Source organism: Balaenoptera ricei, chromosome 1 (genome assembly GCF_028023285.1).
Source record: "Balaenoptera ricei isolate mBalRic1 chromosome 1, mBalRic1.hap2, whole genome shotgun sequence".
In the NCBI taxonomy this organism is placed as follows: Eukaryota; Metazoa; Chordata; class Mammalia; order Artiodactyla; family Balaenopteridae; genus Balaenoptera; species Balaenoptera ricei.
Genome location: NC_082639.1, coordinates 51,019,009 through 51,041,242, shown reverse-complemented (window position 1 = coordinate 51,041,242; position 22,234 = coordinate 51,019,009). Strand labels below are relative to the sequence as shown.

At 42.0% G+C, this 22,234-nt stretch overlaps 1 protein-coding gene across 4 annotated transcripts in view; it reads left to right on the top strand.

Moving 5' to 3' along the window:
• LOC132350016 (cytochrome P450 2J2) overlaps nt 1-22,234 on the top strand; it is a 155,558-nt gene that overhangs the window by 19,553 nt on the left and 113,771 nt on the right. For 2 of the 4 annotated variants that reach the window (XM_059899009.1, XM_059898995.1), the window contains exons 7-9: nt 2,511-2,698; nt 5,414-5,552; nt 10,705-11,180. In XM_059899009.1, the coding sequence (XP_059754992.1) occupies nt 2,511-2,698; nt 5,414-5,552; nt 10,705-10,883 (506 nt within the window). In that variant the 3' untranslated portion in view covers nt 10,884-11,180. Of the gene's footprint in view, nt 1-2,510; nt 2,699-5,413; nt 5,553-10,704; nt 11,181-22,234 lie in introns of those variants that run through there. The other 2 variants (XR_009497795.1, XM_059899017.1) reach the window with 2 other exon arrangements.

Below are 22,234 nucleotides of genomic sequence, written 5' to 3'. Positions count from 1 at the left end.
CCGACATTGTGGTGAGTTCCAGGAAAGAGTTCCATTCCACTCACGTGTGAAATCTGGTCGCAGCCTTCCCTCCTTTTAAGTGATGTCTTCCGTTGCCCTGTGGACAATGTTCATACTGCTTAATCTGGTATATCATGCCCTCTCCTGTGCCTCTTTCTGCCTGTCCAGCCTCGACTCTACCCACCCTGCATGGGGGCGTCATTAAGTCACATGTCACTTAATTTCACCGTCCTTATTTGTACTTCTGGGCCGTCACACCTGCTCTTCCCTAGAAGAATAATACCAAAATGTGTTTCCCTAATTTCTCTACACGGTAAACCCCTAGCTATGCTTGAAGAGTTTACTCAACCACAGCCCCTCTAAGATGTTTCCCCACACTTCTGGGAAAATACTAACATTTCCTTCCTTTAGAGATTGCCTAATTGCACCTCCATTACTTTGCTTACCACACATTATTTATATATCTTCCCCACAGACTGTAATCCTTTCGAGGACAGTGATTGTTACAATCATTTTTCATTTTCTAGGCCCCAGAACGGTTTAAGCACATGAAGGATAAAAACTGTTGGGATACAGTTTTGCAAACTGTGTGTAAAAGTTTATTAACAGGACATAAAGTCAATTTAGTGGATCGAGACTAACTTTCTTCCCTAAATTAAAAAAAATAGGGAAATCAGAGTGCTTTCTGTGTATTAAGGATAAGGCTTTTTTTTGTGAAACTTTCTTTCCTTATATATATGAATAAATGTCTGTTTTATATGTGTATATATTTATGTTTATGTGTCCTGAGTCATGCACTTACAAAATGCACTTGTAACTGTGAATTACAGGGTTTTCTTTAAATTTATTTCTTTATTTATTTTTAAATTCTCTGTGTTTTTATTTATCAGATACTTTTTTTCATAAATTTATTTTATTTATTTCTTTATTTATTTTTGGCTGCATTGGGTCTTCTTTGCTGTGCATGGGCTTTCTCTAGTTGCGGCGAGCGGGGGCTACTCTTCCTTGCGGTGCTCAGGCTTCTTGTTGCGGTGGCTTCGCTTGTTGCGGAGCATGGGCTCTAGGCATGCGGGGTTCAGTAGTTGTGGTGCGTGGGCTCAATAGTTGTGGCTTGCGGGCTCTAGAGCACAGGCTCAGTAGTTGTGGTGCACGGGCTTAGTTGCTCCATGGCATGTGGGATCTTCCCGGATCAAGGATTGAACTCGTGTCCCCTGCACTGGCAGGTGGATTCTTAACCACTGCACCACCAAGGAAGTCCTTTTTAAATTTAAAAGCCACCTAGTTAGCGTATTGATATAGCTTCCCTATTAGAGGCTCCAAAATAACAATGGCTTAAAATGGCATAAAAAGTGGATGCAACCCAAGTTTCTATCGTTGGATGAATGGATAAGCAAAATGTGGAATGCAATGGAATATTAATCAGCCTTAAAAAGAAAACATTCTGACACATGCTACAACATGGATGAACCTTGAAGACATTATGCTAAACTAAGTAATCCAGTCCAAAAAGGCATATTCTGTGTGATTCTATTCATATGAGGTATCTAGAGTGGTTGAATTCATAGAAAGCAAAAGTAAAATGGTGGTTGTCAGAGCCTGGGGAAAGTGCAAAATGGCATCCTCTTCAATGGATGTAGAGTTTCAGTTTTGCAAGATAAAAATTTCTGGAGATTGGTTGCACAACAATGTGAATATACTTAACATTATTAAACTGTACACTTAAAATGATTAAGATAGTAAATTATGTATTATGTTTATTTTGCCACAATTTTAAAAGTTTTTAAATATTCACTTAAAAAAAAGGAGTTTTATTTTTCTTTCAAATGAGAAACTAAGCTGGACTCTGCAGAACCCTTTGGGGGTCCAAGCTCTTTCCATTGTGTTGCTCTGCTGTATCTAGAATGGTGCCCTTGTTGGCACTGTCAAAGATGGCTCACCTCTAAGGTTGCCTTTCCACCAGTAGGAAGGGAAGAAGGAGGAGGAAGCACACACCCTTCCTTTAAGGGCCTCTTCCAAGTATTAAACATCCCCTCTACTTACATTCTGTTGGCCAGAACTTAGTCACAGGGGAATCTGGGAAATGTAGTCTTTAGCTGTGCAACCAGGTATCCAGCTAAAATATCTATTTTTGTAGAAAAAGAAGAAAACAGGTATTGGGGCACAATTAATGGGATTTTTTTTCATTTGTTGGTTGCTTCCCTAAATCAGTTCATGTAAATCTCAAAACATCCTAAAGCGGAAGTGGATTTATCCTAATGAATAAGAAGAACAAACTGAGGCTCAAAGAATTTCAGTAACGTGCAGCAGGAATGTTGTAGAGCAAGAGTTTGCCTCCAAATTTGTCTCACACCAGGGCCCACTTTCCACTCACATACCTCCCTGAGGAGCTAGTCTAGAGAGCCTACGATAACTTTAGCCATTTTGATCCTGGTTATTCCATTCCTTAATTTAACGAGGCTCAAGGAAAGTTATGGAATAATAGAATAATAGAACCTCCTCTGCTTTTCCAGAAAAAGTCCAAGCTGAGATCGACAGGGTGCTTGGCCAGTCACAGCAGCCGAGCACGGCAGCTCGAGAGTCCATGCCCTACACCAACGCTGTCATCCACGAGGTGCAGAGAATGGGAAACATCATCCCCATGAATGTGCCCAGAGAGGTGACAGTGGACACCACCCTGGGTGGATACCACCTGCCCAAGGTAATTAGGGGCTCATTCACAGCCTCAGATCTCCAAATTCATAATTGTAAATGGTGGGAATCTCAATTGGAAAAGTAACATGTGTTCTTGTCCTAGAGAATCACTTAAATAGGGAGAGAGATATATTATGCCTGATGAAATACTAGTTTTGTTCCCTGGGTATGATCTTAGAAAATTAGTTCAACTGGATGTTAATAGGTGTTACGGAGGGGAAGGGGGATTCCTAGGTCAACTGTGTTTAGGCAAAGCGTGTATCCTTCTTACAGGATAGGGACCTGCCAGACTTACTTTAGAAAATTCTGCTTCATAATCCTGAGTTATAGAATGTTGAAATATGAAGGGATATTTGAGACCTCCTGGGCCAACATCACATTGATGCTGGTGTTTCTAACATAATATCCCCACTGGTATTTTTCCAGCTTTGACTTACAGCCCCTTGATGGGACTGTCTCACAAGGGAAAGCAATCCAATTGTGTGCAGTATTAAATATCAGAAAAGGAGAGAAAGGAACCAATGCTTTTTAAATAGGATTATGTTCCATGGACTATATGGGTTATTTAAAATGTCTTAGCCAGTCTTCAGAATACTTCTGTTATCCTCATTTTATAAGTTTGGAAGCCGAGGCTCAGAGAGTAATTAATCTTGCATAAGATCTCTCAGCTACAGTGGCAAGAGTTGGGTTCCAGGAACAGAACTGTTCTGATTCCCAGGCTCATCTTTTTTGTACTACACCATGTTCTCTCCACAGGAGTTGCTTTACTTTGACTTTAAAAGAGTCTCCCTGAAATATTCCTTAGTGGGTCCCTCTTAAATTCCCAGTCCTCACAAAGGAAATTCTGCTCTCACTCTGCCCACCACTCTTAGGATCTCAGCAGGCAGCTCTCCTGTGCCCTCTAGTGTCCTCTCTGCACACTGCACATTTACAGTTCTTTCCTTTCTCCACCTTGGTGGACCTCTTTGGATCCATTAGATCCAGTTTGTCTAAGTTGCTCTGTTTGTTGTACCTGGGGATGATCTCAAGGCAAAGCCAGAGGAGCTTCCGCATTGGACACCCCTTAGTCACCATCCCTGCAGAGCCAGGAAAAGCAGCTATTCCTGCAGCAATTGCATTTACTATTTTCTTGCTGATTGATCATCTTGTGGGTGAAGGCTGAGGTAAATTATCTCACAGGTGATCTTTGCATTTTTATAGCAATTCATTTAGCTCCAGGGAATCATCCCAGCTCAACAGACTTGTTCTAACATTGATTTTTAATATTGACTGGAATTATCATCCTGGGAACTGCGAGATCCCATTGACTATACATTGTAGAGGCTAGGAGTCATAACTGATGTCAAACATCCTAATTCAAATCATCGTTCTACTTCCTCCCACCCTGTGACTTTGGGCATCTTATTCAACCTCTCAGAGCTTCAAATTCTTTATCTGTAAAAGTGCATTTAAATCCACCTCACAGGTGAACATGTAATGAGGTCATGCATGTATAATATTTAACCTTGTGCTGACTATAGAAAGTGCTCAAAATAGCAGTTATTATTCTTTATTAATTCATCAGATGTTCATTAAGCACCTAAAACGTTCAGGGCTCAGAAAACAACTCAGAGGAAAATAATCATGCAAGTTTATAAGTACAAACCATGGTAACTGCCCAAAGGAAAAAACTCACTGGCTTTTAGAAAGATGCAAGCTAGCTGCCATGAGGAGTGGGAGCCAGAGCAGGCAGAGAAGACTTCCCAAAGGAAGTGATGTTTGAGCTGAGGATTAAAGGATGATTAAGAGTTAACTCGATGACAGAGTGGGGAGGAAGGACATTTCAGGCAATGTGAACAGCATGTAAAAAGGCACAGAAATGAGTGGGAACATGTGGCACGTTTGAGAAACTGAAGGAAGCTTGATATAGTGGGAGTGCAGGCAGAAGGAGGGTCGCTCAGACAGGGAGCAGGTGATGTGTCCTTAATCTAAGACTGATGGGAGCTACTGAAGAGTATCTATCAGGTTCCAGGTGTGGTGGGTGGACGGGTGTGGAATGATTAAATCATGTTTAAAGCTAACTCTGCTTTCAGTGTGGGGAGCACACTGAAGGGGAAGAGAGGAATGGGCATAGTTAGGGCTATTATAGGAGTATAACCAAGCCAGGTGGTAGCCTGGACCAGAGGGCAGTGGTGGACATAAAATGGAGGTGACAGAATCAAGAGAAATTTCAAGTACAGTTGACCAGCCTAGCTTAAGGACTGGATGAAGGCAGAATGAGGGAAAGGGAGGCAGTAAGGAGGAATCCTGGGTTTCTTGTTATGTATCTGGAAGGATAGTGGTTCCTTTCACTGGGCGACCTCATTCTATTATTAAACTGTCTGTAGAACGGACTAGACATTGGAGGGAAGAGAGTGGGAGATGTCACATTTTTCTCTTATTGATGCATACATGTTCCCTCCCAAATTATACACTGACAAGTCCCTGCAGAGATCCATTCTGCAGTCAGTAGTCACACTTCCCCAGGTAAAATTCCCAGCAGACAATTCCAGTCCATCATGGTAAGCTGTCCCATGGCAAAGAGCAGGGTCCTAGGGGTTGGGCTCAGAGGGAGCGGATTGGGGAGGCTGAGGGAGTTTAGGGTGCTATCAGCCTTGGTGTGGGAGCCGGGGGGACTGCCACCCCTCTGCATATGTGTGTTGTGTGGGTCAAGTCTTACCTGAGTCCTTGCTGCCTTCTCCAGGGGACCATGGTCCTGACCAACCTGACTGCACTGCACAGGGACCCCGCAGAGTGGGCCACCCCCGACATGTTCAATCCGGAGCATTTTCTGGAGAATGGACGGTTTAAGAAAAGGGAAGCCTTTCTGCCTTTCTCAGTAGGTGAGTAGCAAGAAATAAGAGTGTGGGAACCCAGACTCTCAGCCCTTCCCTACTCTTCTCCCTGGTATGCTTTGCTTTAGTTGGAATGTCTCCAGGTTCAACAGGAAGAAATAATTCACAACCTAAAAGTTGAGAATGTTTTATTCGAGGCATTAATGAGGACTCTACCCTGGGAAGGCAGCCTCTCAGATAGCTCTTAGGGACTGTTCCCAAAAGATAAGGAAAGAATGAGGATATATAGGAGTTTTTGCTGGAAAAAAACCATGTAGTCAAACATCAAAAGATTACTGCTAGTCACAAAAAAAAACCCAAAAAAACCCAGACATCTCAAGTTTATGATTTTAGTGCCTTTCTTTTTATGGGAAGATGCAAGAGTTTGGGCTCATTGAAATTATTCCTTTATATGCTTCCTAACACTCTAGGGCCAGTATCCTCTTTTTCTCCATCCTGAATTCCACTCAGAGCACACCACTGGGGGCAGCTGCAGTGACTGATGGCTCATGGAGGGCAACCTTCACTGTTTAACTGGAATTGCAAGCAACAGTTTTCAGTCCACACCAGCATGACTCACTCTTTTTTTTTTTTCTTAAAGCACGTTTTGTTTGTTTGTTTGTTTGTTTGTTTGTTTATTTATTTTTAGCTGCATTGGGTCTTCGTTGCTGCATGTGGGCTTTCTCTAGTTGGCGGTGAGCGGGGGCTACTCTTCCTTGCGGTGCACGGGCTTCTCATTGCGGTGGCGTCTCTTGCTGCGGAGCATGGGCTCTAGGCACGCGGGCTTCAGTAGCTGTGGCACGTGGGCTCAGTAGTTGCGGCTTGCAGGCTCTAGAGCGCAGGCTCAGTAGTTGTGGCGCACAGGCTTAGTCGCTCCGCGGCATGTGGGATCTTCCCGGACCAGGGCTCGAACCCGTGTCCCCTGCATTGGCAGGCGGATTCTTAACCACTGTGCCACCAGGGAAGTCCCAGCATGACTCACTCTTGCTGTTGGTTGCAACTCAGGATTCCCTGGGTGGAGCGTCACCAGGACTCATGCCCTTACTTCCTAAGTCCTGGCTTGACTCTGATGGAGATTTCAGCTTCACGTTCTGCCGTCCCCCAGAACACTGGAACAAGAGCTCAGACCCTGCCTGTCTCCCAGAGAGAAGGTTGAACACTTGCCTTCTTTATAGAGTTTTAAATGTTCCAAGATCTTTTTAGGGCAACCCATTCACACAGAACTAGAGCCAATTGCTAAGAAGAGGCTGGGGGCGGGGCAAGGAAAAGGGCTACTTGCTTCTCATTATGGGCATTAAGTGACTCTAAGTGCCACAGGCTTAACTAGATGAGATTCTACTCTATAACAGGTCCCTGAAGAGGTCCTTTTGCTGCTTCAACTTCTAATGACCCTTTAAAAACCTAATTAATACATTTACATGGTATACAACTTGAAATGTACAAAAGAAGATGCAGTGAAAACTCTCATTCCAAGCCAGCCAGTTCCAAAAGGGTGTTTTAATTTATAACAATGTAAAATTAGTGAGAAAAATTTTAGTATATTCCATGTATTGAGTTAGGTATGTTGCAGAGATCAGTTCAACTAATTTCCCAATTTCTTAATTTTATAAATATTTCCTGAGCATCTATCATGTGTCAGGCATTCAGCCCTGAGGATATGACAATGAATGAAGTGGAAAAAAATATCTCTTAAGGAGCATGTGTTCTAGTGTAAACTTACAAGTTTCAGATTCCTATTATCACCACATTAGAGATAAGCCCTGAGGCTTGGTGGGGCCATTTATAGCATCTAAAAAGCTATAAAGCTCACAAGGCAGAGCTAGAACTCAATGTTAACCAGGTTTATCAAACACTAAAGCCTGTGCTCTTCCTAGCAGTGTCTCCTAAAAAAGGTAACTATGCTACACTGAGTTGACACTCAGAAATTCATGATAGGTTTCTTATCATTAAATTAAATATAGATTGATTTGCTGAGACAGTATCATTTTGTTGATCATGCCACTAAAGTACAGAAAGGGAGGCCCTTGAATTTGAACCCATGTATGCGTGATCCGGAGCCCAGATTTTCCTGCTATAGGACACTGTCCTGAGTGTATCTGGACTGATTGTGATTAGATCTTCTGTGTCTTTCTTCCTCTGGTTCTATGCCACTTTTCCTCAAGTTGGACAAGTCACTTCCTAACATGAAAGCAGACACGAGATATGGGAATACTTTCCAGTCTTCCTGTCTACAAGAGCTTCAGGTTTCCTATTATAGTGCAGAGTTTCACCTGTGTATTTTAAGTATTATAATTATTCTTGACTCACTGTTTTTTTTTTGTTATTGAGAGTTATAACACACCCTTTTAATTACAGGTTTCATTTGCAAGCAAATTATCTCATTTAATCCTTACAGCAACCCAGTTATTAATAGTTAGACAGGCAATCGATCAGTATGCCGTTTCTTAATGTAAGAAAACTAAGAATAAGAGAGAATTGTTTCTTATTCAAGATCACGTGCCCAAAGAATTGGCAGAACAGGGCCTAAGACTCAAGTTCCCTTGTTCTCATCTAGTGCTCCTTCTTGCATAATTACAATGTAACTCATTTCCCCACTTAAAGGCCCTTCCATTTTAAGATTCAGCAAGTTCATATCATATGTATCAATTATTACATTGCTGCATAACAAAGGTGGAAAACTCAGTGACTTAAAACAATAAGTGTGTATTATTGCTCACGAGTCTGCAGTTGCGCTGGGAGCTCAACTGATCTTAGCTGGCCTCTCTGGCCTTTTTGGGAGGTCAGCTGGCTGAAGGTGGATCTAGGATGACCTCAGCTGGGACAATGGGGCTCTTTTCCAAGTTTCATCCTCCAGCAAGCTAGCCCGGCTGGGGCTGGTGTTCATGTGGAAGATAAAGACCCCAAGAGGGAGAACAGGAAGCACACAATGCCTCCTAAGGCCCAGGCTAGGAACTGGCAACCATCACTCCCCCCTGCATTCTGTTGCCAGTGCAAGTCATAAGGTGAGACCCGGTGCAAGGGGAAGGGAAAATAGCACAATTTTTATGGGAAGAGCTATGAAATCACATTGCAAATGATGGGGGTACAGGGAGAGAGGGGAAATTGGAGCCATTTTTGCAAGCAGTTGGTCTCACTATCTGTCTTTCTGCCTGAGAAGAATGAAATTCTTAGAAGGCAAGCAATTTGGGGATTCCCTCAGCTGTAACAGAATGAGGCCTAGCTAAACAGTTTTCAAGAGATAGAAACCTGAAAGATGCACTGACTTAAGAAGTCAACACCACTGTCTGGCTTTCCCCCGCCATACTCCCGGCTTTGGTGCACAGCTGCTTTGCCTCATTCTTGAGCCAGCACTTTCTAAAAACAGCCTCCCTCAAGGGATGGGGTGTGGAAAGCTCCTGCCCTTCTCTTGCAAAAGATGATCAGGTGTGGAATTAGGATACGTACATAATCAGGGCAAATAGCAAAGCTATTACTGCAAATTTATATTTTCTTTTCCTCATTTAAGTTTTTCCCACTTGATCCAACAAAGCAGCAGACAGCTTCATGAAAGGCAAGAGGCTGAGTCCTCATTTTTCAAAAAAATGTTTAAAAAGTCACTGGATCATAGGAGATAAGGTTTGGAAGAACTTTTCCCAAAAACCCTAGGTCAGTGTTCTCATTTTACTAATGAGGTAATTGACCTGGTTAGTTAGTGGGAGCCTCAAGGAGAAGGTCCATGTTTCCCGTGGTCCAGGATGAAGCTTTGAAATCAAGTAGCCCTTGTTTTCATAATTTTAAAAGCAAATTCATACCTCCTGTCTTACTGGTATCCTTGCCCAGCCACATAATGTAGTTAGGAGAGAGATTATCTCATATGTTTGACAAGTTTGACACGTTTAGGTCTGTAAGAATAAAGGGTTTTCTCATAGCCCAGAGCTGGTTACTGGCAGAACCTGTACTTTAACCCTGGTTCCTGACTCTCTAGGTCCAGTTTTGTCACAATATCTGGATTCTTCTAGGAAAATCTTGGGTATTTACAATACATCTGATCTGGTACTATTTTAACAGATTTCCTCATTGTACTATTTGTGATGGGTAAAGAGGTAAGGATGAGGGGAACAGAGATAAATAGGCACACGCTGGTGGGAAACAGGCACAAAACAATATAAGTACGATATAATTCTGAAGCATATTTCAACTTACTGAACACTTTTGCAGATACGCTCTAATTTTATTTCCTCAACAGCTCATTACAGGCAAGGACAAAATAGAGGCATGCGTATATTAACTATTTCCAAGAAAGTTTCATGACGTGGGGAAACACAAAGTAGTAAAAGCAGCGCACAGAATTAGCTACCCAGTGATGGTGTGCTGGAGAATCCTTACAAGGACCATGAGGAAATATGTCAAAATGTTAACAGGGGTTCTGCCTGATTATGAGATCTTTTATTGTGTTTATACTTTTCACAATTCTTTTTCTTTTTGTAGTGAATATATATTACTTAGGGAGAAAGTAAGTTATTAAAACACCCACAAGAGGGCTGGTGGTAGAGACCAGAGTGGGGTGCTGTTACACAAGTCGGGCGAGGAGCACCTTCATGAGGGGGAGGGCGTGGCGGAAACCCGGAACAGGTGAAGCACAGGTGGGATGAGATGGTGTCTGCCTGCGCAGGTAGCCACGGCAGAGAGATTTCCAGTCATTAAGGAGGGAAACGGGAAAAAGAGAAAAGATGCCTCATACTTGAGAAACCTTGCTCTGATGTTTACTTGCTTATACTTTTCAACAATTTTCTTTTAAGAATTGAGAAAAATTACCTAGAATTTTGTTCTTTGTCTGCTTTTGTCATTATTGTTTGCTAATGGATTTTTGAAAGGCCTTAGGCTAGACTTCACTTGCTAGATCAACCCAGGCCTCTGACTTCTTTCATATACACCCTGTGCCTCACCTGTGCCTCATCTGCCTCATCCCTGAAGGCATCGGAGTGTGTGATTGTGGATTTAGCTCGCTGGGCTTTGGTTAACTCAGGTGGCTTCGATCAAGTAAGCCCGAGTACATAAAGCCCCAGGGCCTAGCAGGCCCTCCGTTTGCTCAGGTTTCACAAGACCTGGTAGAAGGTTTCAGTCCTTGCTGGGCACAGACGCCGCCCGAACAGGTAACTCACCTTATATTTTTGTCTTTCAGGTAAGCGGATGTGCCTTGGAGAACAGTTGGCAAGAACTGAGTTGTTTATTTTCTTTACTTCCCTTGTGCAAAAATTTACCTTCAGGCCTCCAAACAACGAGAAGCTGAGTCTGAACTTCAGAATGAGCCTGACCATCTCTCCCGTCAGCCACCGCCTCTGTGCCGTTCCTCGGGCATGAAGTTGTCGGGGAGGGAGAGGGGAAGGAAAGCAGGAAGAATGGCCATGTCCCCCCGAGGCAGGAGCGCCTGCTCGGCAGTGCGGGAACAGCACGCAGTGCCTCTGAGGACAGGTCACGGGAACTGGACTCAGAGGAAACGGGATCCCAACCCCAGCTTTGCCACCTCCAGTGGAGCCTTGAGCAAATCAGGTATGTTGTGAGCGATTTGCCTCTCCAGCCAGGAAATGCAAAGAGAATAGTGATTCCTTCTCTAAAGGAAGAACTGCTGTAAAAACCAGAGTGATTTGGAAACCATAAAGCACATCATAAAAGTCATAGCTGTGATCTGCCTCCTTCCTGCTTCCTTCCTTAGACGGGGACTTGCTGCTGGCCTGTTGAGATGGCCCGGGTCGGAGTGGTGCGAAATGGTAGATAAGAGAAGTCGGGCCCTGGGACAGCCACAGAGGTCAGCTAGAAAGGCCCTCACACTTGGTAGCACTGGGCAAGCTCATCCTGGTTCTGCCTCCGAATGGCCCCTGGGAAGTCAGCAGGGCAGGTAGGATTCCTGATTTATAGGCAGGTTTCTATGGAGAAGAAATTTCTCTGATTTACCTAAGGATACACTCCTTGGCCTTGGACCCCAGGACCAAGAAGAATGTGACCACTTTAACCAAACCTGGAAAGCAGGTTTGGGGGAAACGAATGTGGAAATATTTTCTGCCTTCAAGGTGCCTCCTAACCTTAAATCCCCTCTCAGGCATTATTTATTCGCAAGCCATTTCATACTGGATTTGACAATGTGGTGGGTGTGATCATTTCTCACAAGTTGATGCTGGCTTTCGGTTGGCAAGTATTCCCTGCCTAAACACAACAGCTGAGCCTTGGTAGAATATTTTATAGCAGGAACTAGAAATGCCAGAATCCTGCTCAACCCTCCTTCATGTGGTCATTGAGGGGAGAAAATGGCATCAACTGGAAAGCCAGGTACCCCTGATAGTCCATGGGGTTTTGATGCCAACCCCCATGCAGACAAACACAAACACACCTGGTAAACAGGCCTAAACCATACAGAAGGTCTTTTTTTCTAAGGTGGTTAGACTTAAGTAATTTAAATAGCTCAGAACAAAACAGGCCATGAGAACCTGGGGCTTTTCATTCCTGTTGCTTGGGATTCAGAGAAAAGCGAATTCAGTGAAGGCCATTAGAAAGGGAAACAGGGAGGGAGGAGAGAGAGAATTAGAATGAGGTGGGGTGGGGGAGGGAAGAAGCAAGAGAGAAAATTGGTGGTCGGAGGGTGGCAGGCAAGAGAGAGACAGAGACAGAGACTGAGTCTCGCTGGTGCTCGCCTGAGTCTGCCAGAGAGAGCCGAGAGTACGTCTGGATGCAGCGGTAACCTTTCCTAATATGTAGGAGTTAGATTTGGTCCTTCCTGGCTGCTAGAAGAACAGAAAGGGAGGACCAAAGCCACCCACCAGAGGGTACTTTCTTTGTAACCTCCTGGAAAGTTGCATCTCGAGAAAACAACCCAAATGATATTTCTAGAATAAAACCAATCAAACCAGGCCTTGAACTTCCAGAACACCTGAGATCTTGTCTTCCACTTCTTTTTTTCCCCTCAGTCAGATCATCCACCTAGAAGACTGAGAAACTGGCCAAAAGACTTTCCACTATGTGCTCAGTCTCCTCAACTGTTAAATGAAGGACTTTGTTGAGTCATCTCTGAATTCCATTCCTGCACCGCTGTTCATTTTCCATGATTCTAAGTGGGCAGGCATTTACCTACTCCCTGTGGAATCAATGGAAAACCCCTGGATACTCATCCTGACCTAATAGATGCAATGGGACCCAGAGCCAAGTAGAGTGTGACCACAATTAACCAGAAAGCTTGGGGACACATGACTGAGAGTAGCTGACTTTTCTGGCCATGTAAAATGTCTCCTTCTTTCCCCAAAGCTCATTGGAGAAACTCTAAAATATGAATTCTCTTCCTGTCCAAGCATGACACAAAGATTTTGTTTTCTTCACTTTTGTAACTCTCTTGTTCCTGGTCCATTTTGGAAGCTCCTGCTCCCCTTTCCCTCTTCCTTTGTATCTGTGTCTGACACATAGGAGGTCCCCAAATCCACCAGGGCCCTCCATGTGCATTGCCCTTGAGGGGGTCATGCTTTTCCTCTACCTAATGTCTCTCTCCCAATCTTGGGCATCTGCAAATTCAGCTCCTTTTATCCCATATTACCAGTGCAGGCAGTCCTCTTGCTAGGATCCAAGATGACCCCAAGCTGGCTGTGCAACAGGGTCCACAATATGTCACATTATGACAAAGATGACATTATGTGGAGGTCCCTCCCCAAAGAGCCCTCTCAAGAGAGCCACTGCAGTCGCCCTCACTGAGCCTATTGCCTATAGGAAGTTTCAAACCTCCATGTGGCACTCGTTCTTGTACTCCAGGAACTCCACACAGCACAGGTAAATCCCTCTTGGCTTGAAGCCTCCTCCCTGGTGAGGGGTAACTATGTCCCTCCCTCCTTTGTGGGAGATGGGTGGGAAGTAAGGAGGACCCTTCTGTTAAAGAAAACCAGAGCTGAACAGCAGTAAAGTGGCAAAACCAGATTTCATTCACCAGTATTGCGATAGAAGGACAGAGTCTTCAGTATAGAATTGGGCTCAATTCTGCATAGAGCAGGGACAAGTGGGGCTTTACAGCCAAGAAGCAGTGTGGGGTCAGTGGATGGAAAAGGACAAGGTTAAACTGACTGCACAGGAGTCTGGCTGAAGGCAGGCCCCGGTGATCAGATATTGAGGGTAAGGGTTTCCCTCTAATCTGGCTGAGCAAGAATCTTGCTGCAACTTGCAAGCCCGACAAGGACAGTCACCAAGGTCAACGCCTAGAGAGTTTAGAGCAGCCTGACTAAAGTTTACTCCAGGAGAGTCCTTTCCTCACCTTACCACCTATTATATACCCTCTTTCCAGGCAGTGGGCTACAGGGTTACAAAAGCTGTTTCCATGTACCCGTGGCAGGGCCCGTACAGGGTCCCAGTGCCTTACTTTAGCCCTGGGGCCTCACCAGCACTTGGCAGGGACCACTTGACTGGCAGCAACTGGGACTCCAGCTGAAACTGAGAAAGAAAGAAGCCCTTTTTCACATTCCTTTACAAATGTGCTATCCGGGCCACAATCAGACCGTGATAAATGCTATTTCTCTTTTTATGTTGAATGAAAGTGTAGATGAATGACACAGGACTCCTCAGGACATTGCTGTCTCCCAAGGTCAGCACTGTGAATAGCAGGAACAGGCCAGGACTATAAATGTAGCAGAAACTGGACCAATGCTGTACAACTGTGACATACTTTACAAGGGATTCTTTGCCTGGTTTTAACTTTTACTCTATCACACGTATTCCCTGGTGTTTCTGCCATTAAGTCTCTGAAAGTAAAGTTCCAAATATATTTGTAATGGAAGATGAGCCTTCATTTTATTCTGATTAGCTTTGGATGAAGAGTCCACAATAATTCTTTTTTTTTTTTTCCTATTCATTATGAGTGTTTTGTTCTCTGGCTGTTTTGTAGATTTTTTTCTCTTATTATTACTCCTTAGCAGTTTGGTTATAAAGTGTCTTCGTAGAATTTTCTTTTTGTTTATGCTAATTGCAGTTCATTGACGTTACTGGATCAATGACTTTAATATTTTGAGAACATTTGGATACATTTTGGTCTTCAAATTATTTTTCAATAAATAAATAAATAATTTCTTCAATTATTATTTATGAACTCACACCTTGCCCCCATATACATAGGATTCAGTTGCACATATGTTAGACCCCTTGATATTGACTTACTGGATCCTGAAGTTATGTTAATTTTTTTCAGCCTCTTTTCCCTCTGTACTTCGGTTTGGATAAATTCCATTGCCCTGTCTTTTTTTTTTTTAATTGAAGTATAGCTGATTTACAATGTTGTGTTAATTTCTGCTGCACAGCAAAGTGATTCAGTTATATCTATATATATATTCTTTTTCATGTTCTTTTCCATTATGATTTATTACAGGACATTGAATATAGTTTCCCTGTGCTATACAGTAGGACCTTGTTGTTTATCCATTCTATATATAATAGTTTGCATCTGCTAATCCCAAATTCCCAATCCATCCCTTCCCTACCCGCCCTCCCCCTTGGCAACCACAAGTCTGTTCTCTATATCTGTGAGTCTGCCTCTGTTTTGTAGATAATTTCATTTGGTCATATTTTAGATTCCATGTATAAGTGATATCATATGCTATTTGTCTTTCTCTGACTTAAGTCACTTAATATGATAATCTCTAGGTCCATCCATGTAGCTGCAAATGGCATTATTTCACTCTTTTTTGTGGCTGGGTAGGATTCCATTGTACATATATATACCACATCTTTTTTATCCATCCAACTGTTGATGAACATTTAGGTTGCTTCCATGTCTCAACTATTGTACATAGTGCTGCTATGAACATAGAAGTGCATGTATCTTTTCGAATTATAGTTTTTTTGTTTGTTTGTTTTTTTGTTTTTTTAAATTTTTTAATTTATTATTTATTTTTGGCTGTGTTGGGTCTTCGTTTCTGTGAGGGCTTTCTCTAGTTGCGGCAAGCGGGGGCCGCTCTTCATTGCGATGCACGGGCCTCTCACTATCGTGGCCTCTCTTGTTGCGGAGCACAGGCTCCAGATGCGCAGGCTCAGTAGTTGTGGCTCACGGGCCTAATTGCTCCACGGCATGTGGGATCTTCTCAGACCAGGGCTCGAACCCGTGTCCCCTGCATTAGCAGGCAGATTCTCAACCCCTGCACCACCAGGGAAGCCCCGAATTATAGTTTTGCCAGGATATATGCCCAGAAGTGGGATTGCTGGATCATTTACTTTTAGTTTTTGAGGAACCTCCATGTTGTTTTCCATAGTGGCTGCACCAATTTACAGTCCCACCAACACTGTAGGAGGGTTCCCTTTTCTCCACACCCTCTCTAGCATTCATTTGTAGACTTTTTGATGATGGCCATTCTGACGGGTGTGAGGTGACACCACCTCATTGTACTTTTGATTTGCATTTCTCTAATAATTAGTGGTGTTGAGCATCTTTTCATGTGCCTAGTGACCATCTGTATGTCTTCTTTGGAGAAATGTCTACTTAGGTCTTCTGCACATTTTTTGATTGACTTGTTTGTTTTTTTGTTGTTGAGCTGTAAGAGCTGTTTGTATATTTTGGAAATTAAGTGCTTGTTGGTGGCATCATTTGCAAATATTTTCTCCCATTCAGTATGTGTTTGTTTTGTTTATGGTTTCCTTTGCTGTACAGAAGCTTGTAAGTTTGATTAGGTCCTATTTGTTTAGTTTTGGTTTTATTTCTATTGCCTTGGGAGACTGAGCTAAGAAAACATTGGTACAATTTATGTCAGAGAATGTTTTGCCCATGATCTCTTGTAGGAGTCTTATGGTGTCATATCTTATGTTAAAGTCTTTAAGCCATTTTGAGGTTATTTTTGTGTATGGTGTGAGGGTGTATTCTAACTTCATTGATTTACATACAGCTGTCCAACTTTCCCCAGCAATAATTGCTGAAGAGACTGTCTTTTTCCCATTTTATATTCTTGCCTCCTTTGTCAAAGATTAATTGACTGTAGCTGTGTGGGTTTTTTTCTGGGCTCTCTATTTTGTTCCATTGATCCGTATGTCTGTTTTTGTGCCAAGACCACACTGTTTTCATCACTGTAGCTTTGTAGTATTGTCTGAAGTCTGAGAGGGTTATGCCTCCTGCTTTGTTCATTTTCCTCAGGATTTCTTCGGCAATACTGGGTCTTTCATGGTTCCATATAAATTTTAGGATTATTTGTTCTGGTTCTGTGAAAACATGAGTAATTTGATAGGGATCTCATTGAATCTGTAGATTGCTTTGGGTAGTATGGCCATTTTAACAATGTTAATTCTTCCAATCCAAGAGCATGGGATTTCTTTCCATTTCTTTGAATCATCTTCAGTTTCCTTTATTAATGTTTTGTAGTTCTCAGCATATAAGTCTTTCACCTCCTTGGTGAGGCTTATTCCTAAGTCTTTTTTTTTTTTTTTTGGGATGCAATTTTAAAAGGGGTTGTTTGTTTACATCCCCTTTCTGGATGCAATTTTAAAAGAGATTGTTTGTTTACATCCCCTTTCTGATACTGCATTGTTAGTGTAAAGAAATGCAACCAATTTCTGTATGTTAATCTTGTTTCCTGCTACCTTGCTGAATTCGTTGATTAGATCTAGAAGTTTTTGTGTGGAGTCTTTAGGGTTTCAACATATAGTATCATGTCATCTGCATATAATGACAGTTTACCTCTTCCTTCCACTTTGGATACCTTTTATTTCTTTTTCTTGTCTGATTGCTGTGGCTAGGATTTCCAATACCATGTTGAATAGAAAGGGTGAGAGTAGATATCCTTGTCTTGTTCCAGATTTTAGCAGGAAGGCTTTCAGCTTTTCACTGTTGAGTACTATATTGACTCTGGGCTTGTCATAAATAACTTTTATTATGTTGTGATATGTTCCTTTTAATCCCACTTTGGTAAACATTTTTATCATGAATGGATGTTGAATTTTATCAAATGCTGTTTCTGCATCTATGGAGATGATCATGTGTTTCTTGGCTTTTCTTTCGTTGACATGGTCTAACACATTGATTGATTTGCAAATGTTAAACCATCCTTGTGACCCTGGAATGAATCCAGCTTGGTCATGGTGCATGATCTTTTTTATGTATTGTTGGATTTGGTTTGCTGATATTTTGCTGAGAATTTTTGCAGCTATATTCATCAAAGATATTGGCCTGTAATTTTATTTTTTGGTAGTGTCTTTGGTTTTAGTATCAGGGTGTTGGGGGCTTCCTAGAATGTCTTTGGGACTATTTCCTCCTCCTCAACCTTTTGGAAGAGTTGGAGAAGGATCAGTGTAAGTTCTTCTTTTTATGTTGGTAGAATTTATCTGTGAAGCCATCTGGTCCTGGACTTTTGTTTGTAGGGAGTTGGTTTTTTTTGTTGTTTTTTTTTTTTCTTACAGATTCTGTTTCACTTCTAGTGATTGATCTGTTCAAATAATCTATAACTTCTTGATTCACTTTTGGTGGGCTGTGTGTTTCTAGAAAGTTGTCCATTTCTTTAAGGTTGTCCTATTTGTTGACATATAATTATTCATAGTATTCTCTTATGGTTTTTGTATTTCTGCAATATTGGTTGTAATTTCTCCTCTCTCATTTCTTATTTTGTTTGTTTGGGTCCTCTCTCTTTTCTTCTTGGTGAGCCTGGCCAGAGATTTGTCAATTTTGTTTGCCCTATTAAAGAACCAGCTCTTGGTTTTACTGATTTTTTATATTAATTTTTTAATCTCTATTTTATTTCCTCTCTGAACTTTATTATTTCCTTCCTTCTGCTGACTTTAGTTTTTGTTTGTTCTTTTTTTCTAATTCTTTTAGGTGGTGGGTTAGGTGGTTTAACTGAGATTTTATTTGTTTCTTAAAGAAGGCTTGTATCTCTATGAATTTCCCTCTAAGAACTGCTTTTGCTGAATCCTATAGATTTTGTATGGTTGTGATATCATTGTCATTTGTCTCAAGATTTTTTTTTCCTCTTTGATTTCATCATTGACCCATTGGTTTTTTAGTAGCATGTTATTTAGTCTCCATGTGATTGTTTTTTTCTTGTTTCTTTTTCTGTGGTTGATTTCTAGTTTCACACAATTGTGGTCAAAAAAGATACTTGAAATAATCTCTATACTCTTAAATTTGTTGAGGCTTGTTTTGTGCCCTAGTATGTAGTCAGTCCTAGAGAATGTTCCATGTGCACTTGAAAAGAAATGTGTATTCTGTTTTGGGTTTTTTTTTTTTTTTTTTTCAGATATAATGTCCTGAAAATGTCAATTAAGTCTAACTGGTCTATTGTATCATTTAGGATCTCTGTTGCCTTATTGATTTTCTGTCTAGAAGATCTGTCTATTGATGTAAGTGGGGTGTTAAAGTCTCCTACTATTATTGTATTCCTGTCAATTTCTCCTTTTATGTCTGTAAGTATTTGTTTTACATATTTAGGTGCTTCTATATTGGGTGCATAATGTTGATGAGTGTAATATCCTCTTCTTGTATTGATCCTTTTATCATTATATAGTGTCCTTCTTTATCTTTCTTTAGAGCTTTTGTTTTAAACTCTATTTTGTCTGATACGAGTAATGCTACCCCTGCTTTCTTGTCACTTCTCTTTGCGTGAAATATCTTTTCCCATCCCCTCACTTTCAATCTATGTGTGTCCTTTGCCCTCAAGTGGATCTCTTTTAGGCAGCATATTGTAGCTTCTTTTTTTGTTTTTTGTTTTGTTTTGTTTTTTTAATCCAATCTGCCAGTGTTTGTCTTTTGATTGGGGCATTTAGTCCATTGACCATTAAGGTAATTATTGATAGGTATGTATTTATTTCTATTTTAATCCTTGTTTTCCTGTTGCTTTTCTATTTCTTATATGATCCTTTTTGGTTTTCCTTTTGTAGTTTGAAGATTTTCTTTTGTGTTATGCTTGCGTTCTCTTCTTTTTGGTTTTTGTGAATCTAGTGTATGTTTTTGATTTGTGGTTACCCTGTTTTTCAAGTATGTTAACCCCTTCCTATATCTACTTGCTTTAGACTAGTAGTCATATAGGCTCAAACACATTCTGAAAAAAAAAAGTCTATGTTTTCTTACTCCCCTCCCCCGCATTTTATTATTTTGATGTCCTCTTTTACATCTTCATGTTTTACCTTTTGCTGTTCATTGTGGTTATCATCACTTTCACAGAATTTTTTAAATTTTTATTGTTCTTAAATTGATATACTGGCTTATTTAAGTGATTTACTTTCCAATTATGATTTTTCTCTTTCCTGTAGATTCTTGCTTCTTTTCTATTTAGAGAAGACCTTTCAATATTCCTTTTAGGACAGATTTAGTAGTGCTGTATTCTTTTAGTTTTTGCTTGTCTGAGAATTCTTTATCTCTCCTTCTATTCTAAATGATAATCTTGCTGGGTAGACTATCCTAGGTTGCAGATTTTTCCCTTTCAGAATTTTGAATATATCTAGGCACTCCCTTCTGGCCTGCAATATTTCTGTAGAGAAATCAACTGATAGCCTTATGGGGGTTCCCTTGTAATTAACTCTTTTCTTGCTGCCTTTAGAATCTTCTCTTTATCTTTAATTTTTGCCCTTGTAATTATGATATGTCTTGGTGTAGTTCTGTTTGGGTTCATCTTGTTTGGGGCCCTCTGTGCTTCCTGTACCTGGATATCTATTTCCTTCTTTAGGTTTGAGAAGTTTTCAGCCATAATTTCTTCAAATATATTTTTGATCTCCTTTTCTCTTTCTTCTCCTGGAAGAAATCCCTTCTGGAATCCCTATTATGCAAGGGTTCCTATTATCCCATGGGTCCCTTTTATTGCTTTCATTTTTTTTTTTCAGTTTGGCTTTTTGTCTTCTGTTCTGATTGGGTGATTTCGATTATCCTATCTTCCAGATCACTTATTCATTCTTCTGCATTATTCAATCTGCTATTTATTCCCTTAAGCTCAGCTTTCGTCTTGGCAAATGAATTTTCTAATTTTTCTTGGTTCCTCTTTATTGTTTCTAGTTAATTTTACAGTAATCTGCATTTCTATCAGTAGCCCTTCCTAATTCCTTCAATATTCTCATTATCTCCTTTTTGAACTCGATGTCTGTTAGACTGAAGAGGTCTCTTTCATTGTTTGTTCTTTCAGGGGAATTCTCTTGATTTTTTAAATTGGGAGTGGTTCCTCTGCTTCTTCATTTTACTTACATTTCTCTTACTTTATGAATTTAGGAGAAACAATTATCTATTGTAGTCTTGGAGGGCTGTTTTTTTGTGGAAGGACCCCTGTGTAGCTTGCATGGGTTTAATATTTTTGGTGCAAGGGCTGTTTTAGTATTTATGCCTGCTGCCTCTTTCCTCAGTGTGTGCTGGCCGTTATTCCCTTGATGGAGGTATGACTGGTGTTGTTGTGACCAGAGCCTGCACTGGATGTTGAATGGGGCCTCCTCTTTGCTCTGTGGTTGTCAGGGTCTGCTCCCTAGTTGTTGGAGTAGAAGCCCTAGATCCATTTCTAAGCTGCAGTATTAAGTAGGCAGGATTGGAGCGCTCCCTCTGGAAGAGGAGCCACTGATTATTCCTTTGCTGGAGCTGTCCACCAGGGAGTGCACTCTATGGTGTCATCTGTCACCCATTGTGTAGGCTTACAAAGTATACTGTTGTTCACACTACCCTTGGCCCTGCTTCCACTGTGGGAATGCAGGCAGTCATCCCTGGTGTCCTTCAGGCTCTGTGTTCACAAAGCCACCAGCATAGATCCATAAGTACCCATCCACTGAAATCAGGTACCAGGACTGCTGTAGTTGCATGCCTGGTCCTACCATGGAAGCTATGGAAGCAGCCCAAACCTTGGTCCCGCTTTCATGTGCATGTGCTCACAAAGACTATAGCTGCTAAGGCCGGACCAGTCCCAGCCACAGGAGTACCCATTGTCCACTCTGATGTCCTGCAGGTGCTGAGTTTACAAAGCCAGTCATGGTGGTGTGGATCACACAGCTGTGGGGAGAGAGCTCTGCTTTCAGCCCCACATCCACACGTGGGCAGCCCTCTGGCACTGGTGCTTGCATGCTCCCAGAGCTTGTAGAGGCAGCTCCGAGAAAGGGGCTGCTATGGCAGGCCCCACCTCTCCCTTCACACACGCATTAACAGTGGGGTGTCAGTGGCAGTGCATGGTGGCTGTGAGCACACCAAGAGTGAGGCTGCTATGGTGGACCCCACCCTTCCCTTCATATGCCTCTTAATGGTGCTTTGCTTCTATGGTGGGCTGGGCTTCTTCTGCAGACGCCCCTGGTTGCAGCCCATGCCACACTCCAGCCCCTTCAGGCTGTCTCCACACAGCTAACCCCAGTCCTCTCCCTGGGTCTGTCCTCTGAAGCTTGTTTCAGCACTCAGCCCCTGCATGTACTAGCAGGCACGCTTCTTAGGCTGGGGACTGCAGCAAAGTAGCATGGATCCTCTGTGCTGTTCTCTCTCTGTTCAACCTGAGACAAACAGGCTGCTTGCACTCTCCTCCAAGCCTCTGAATTTCCCTTTCCATCCTGGCTGATCTCTCCTCTGGTAAGGGGGTTTCCCAGGGTGTGGGAACCTTTCCTCTTTCACAGCTCCATCCCAGGGGCACAGGTCCTGTCCTGCTTCTATCTTTTACTTTTTCCCCTTTCATCCTACCCAGTTATGAGGGAGATCTTCCTTGCATTTCTGGGCATCTGAGATTTTCTATCAGTGTTCAGTAGGTATTCTGTGAGAATTGTTGCACCTGTAG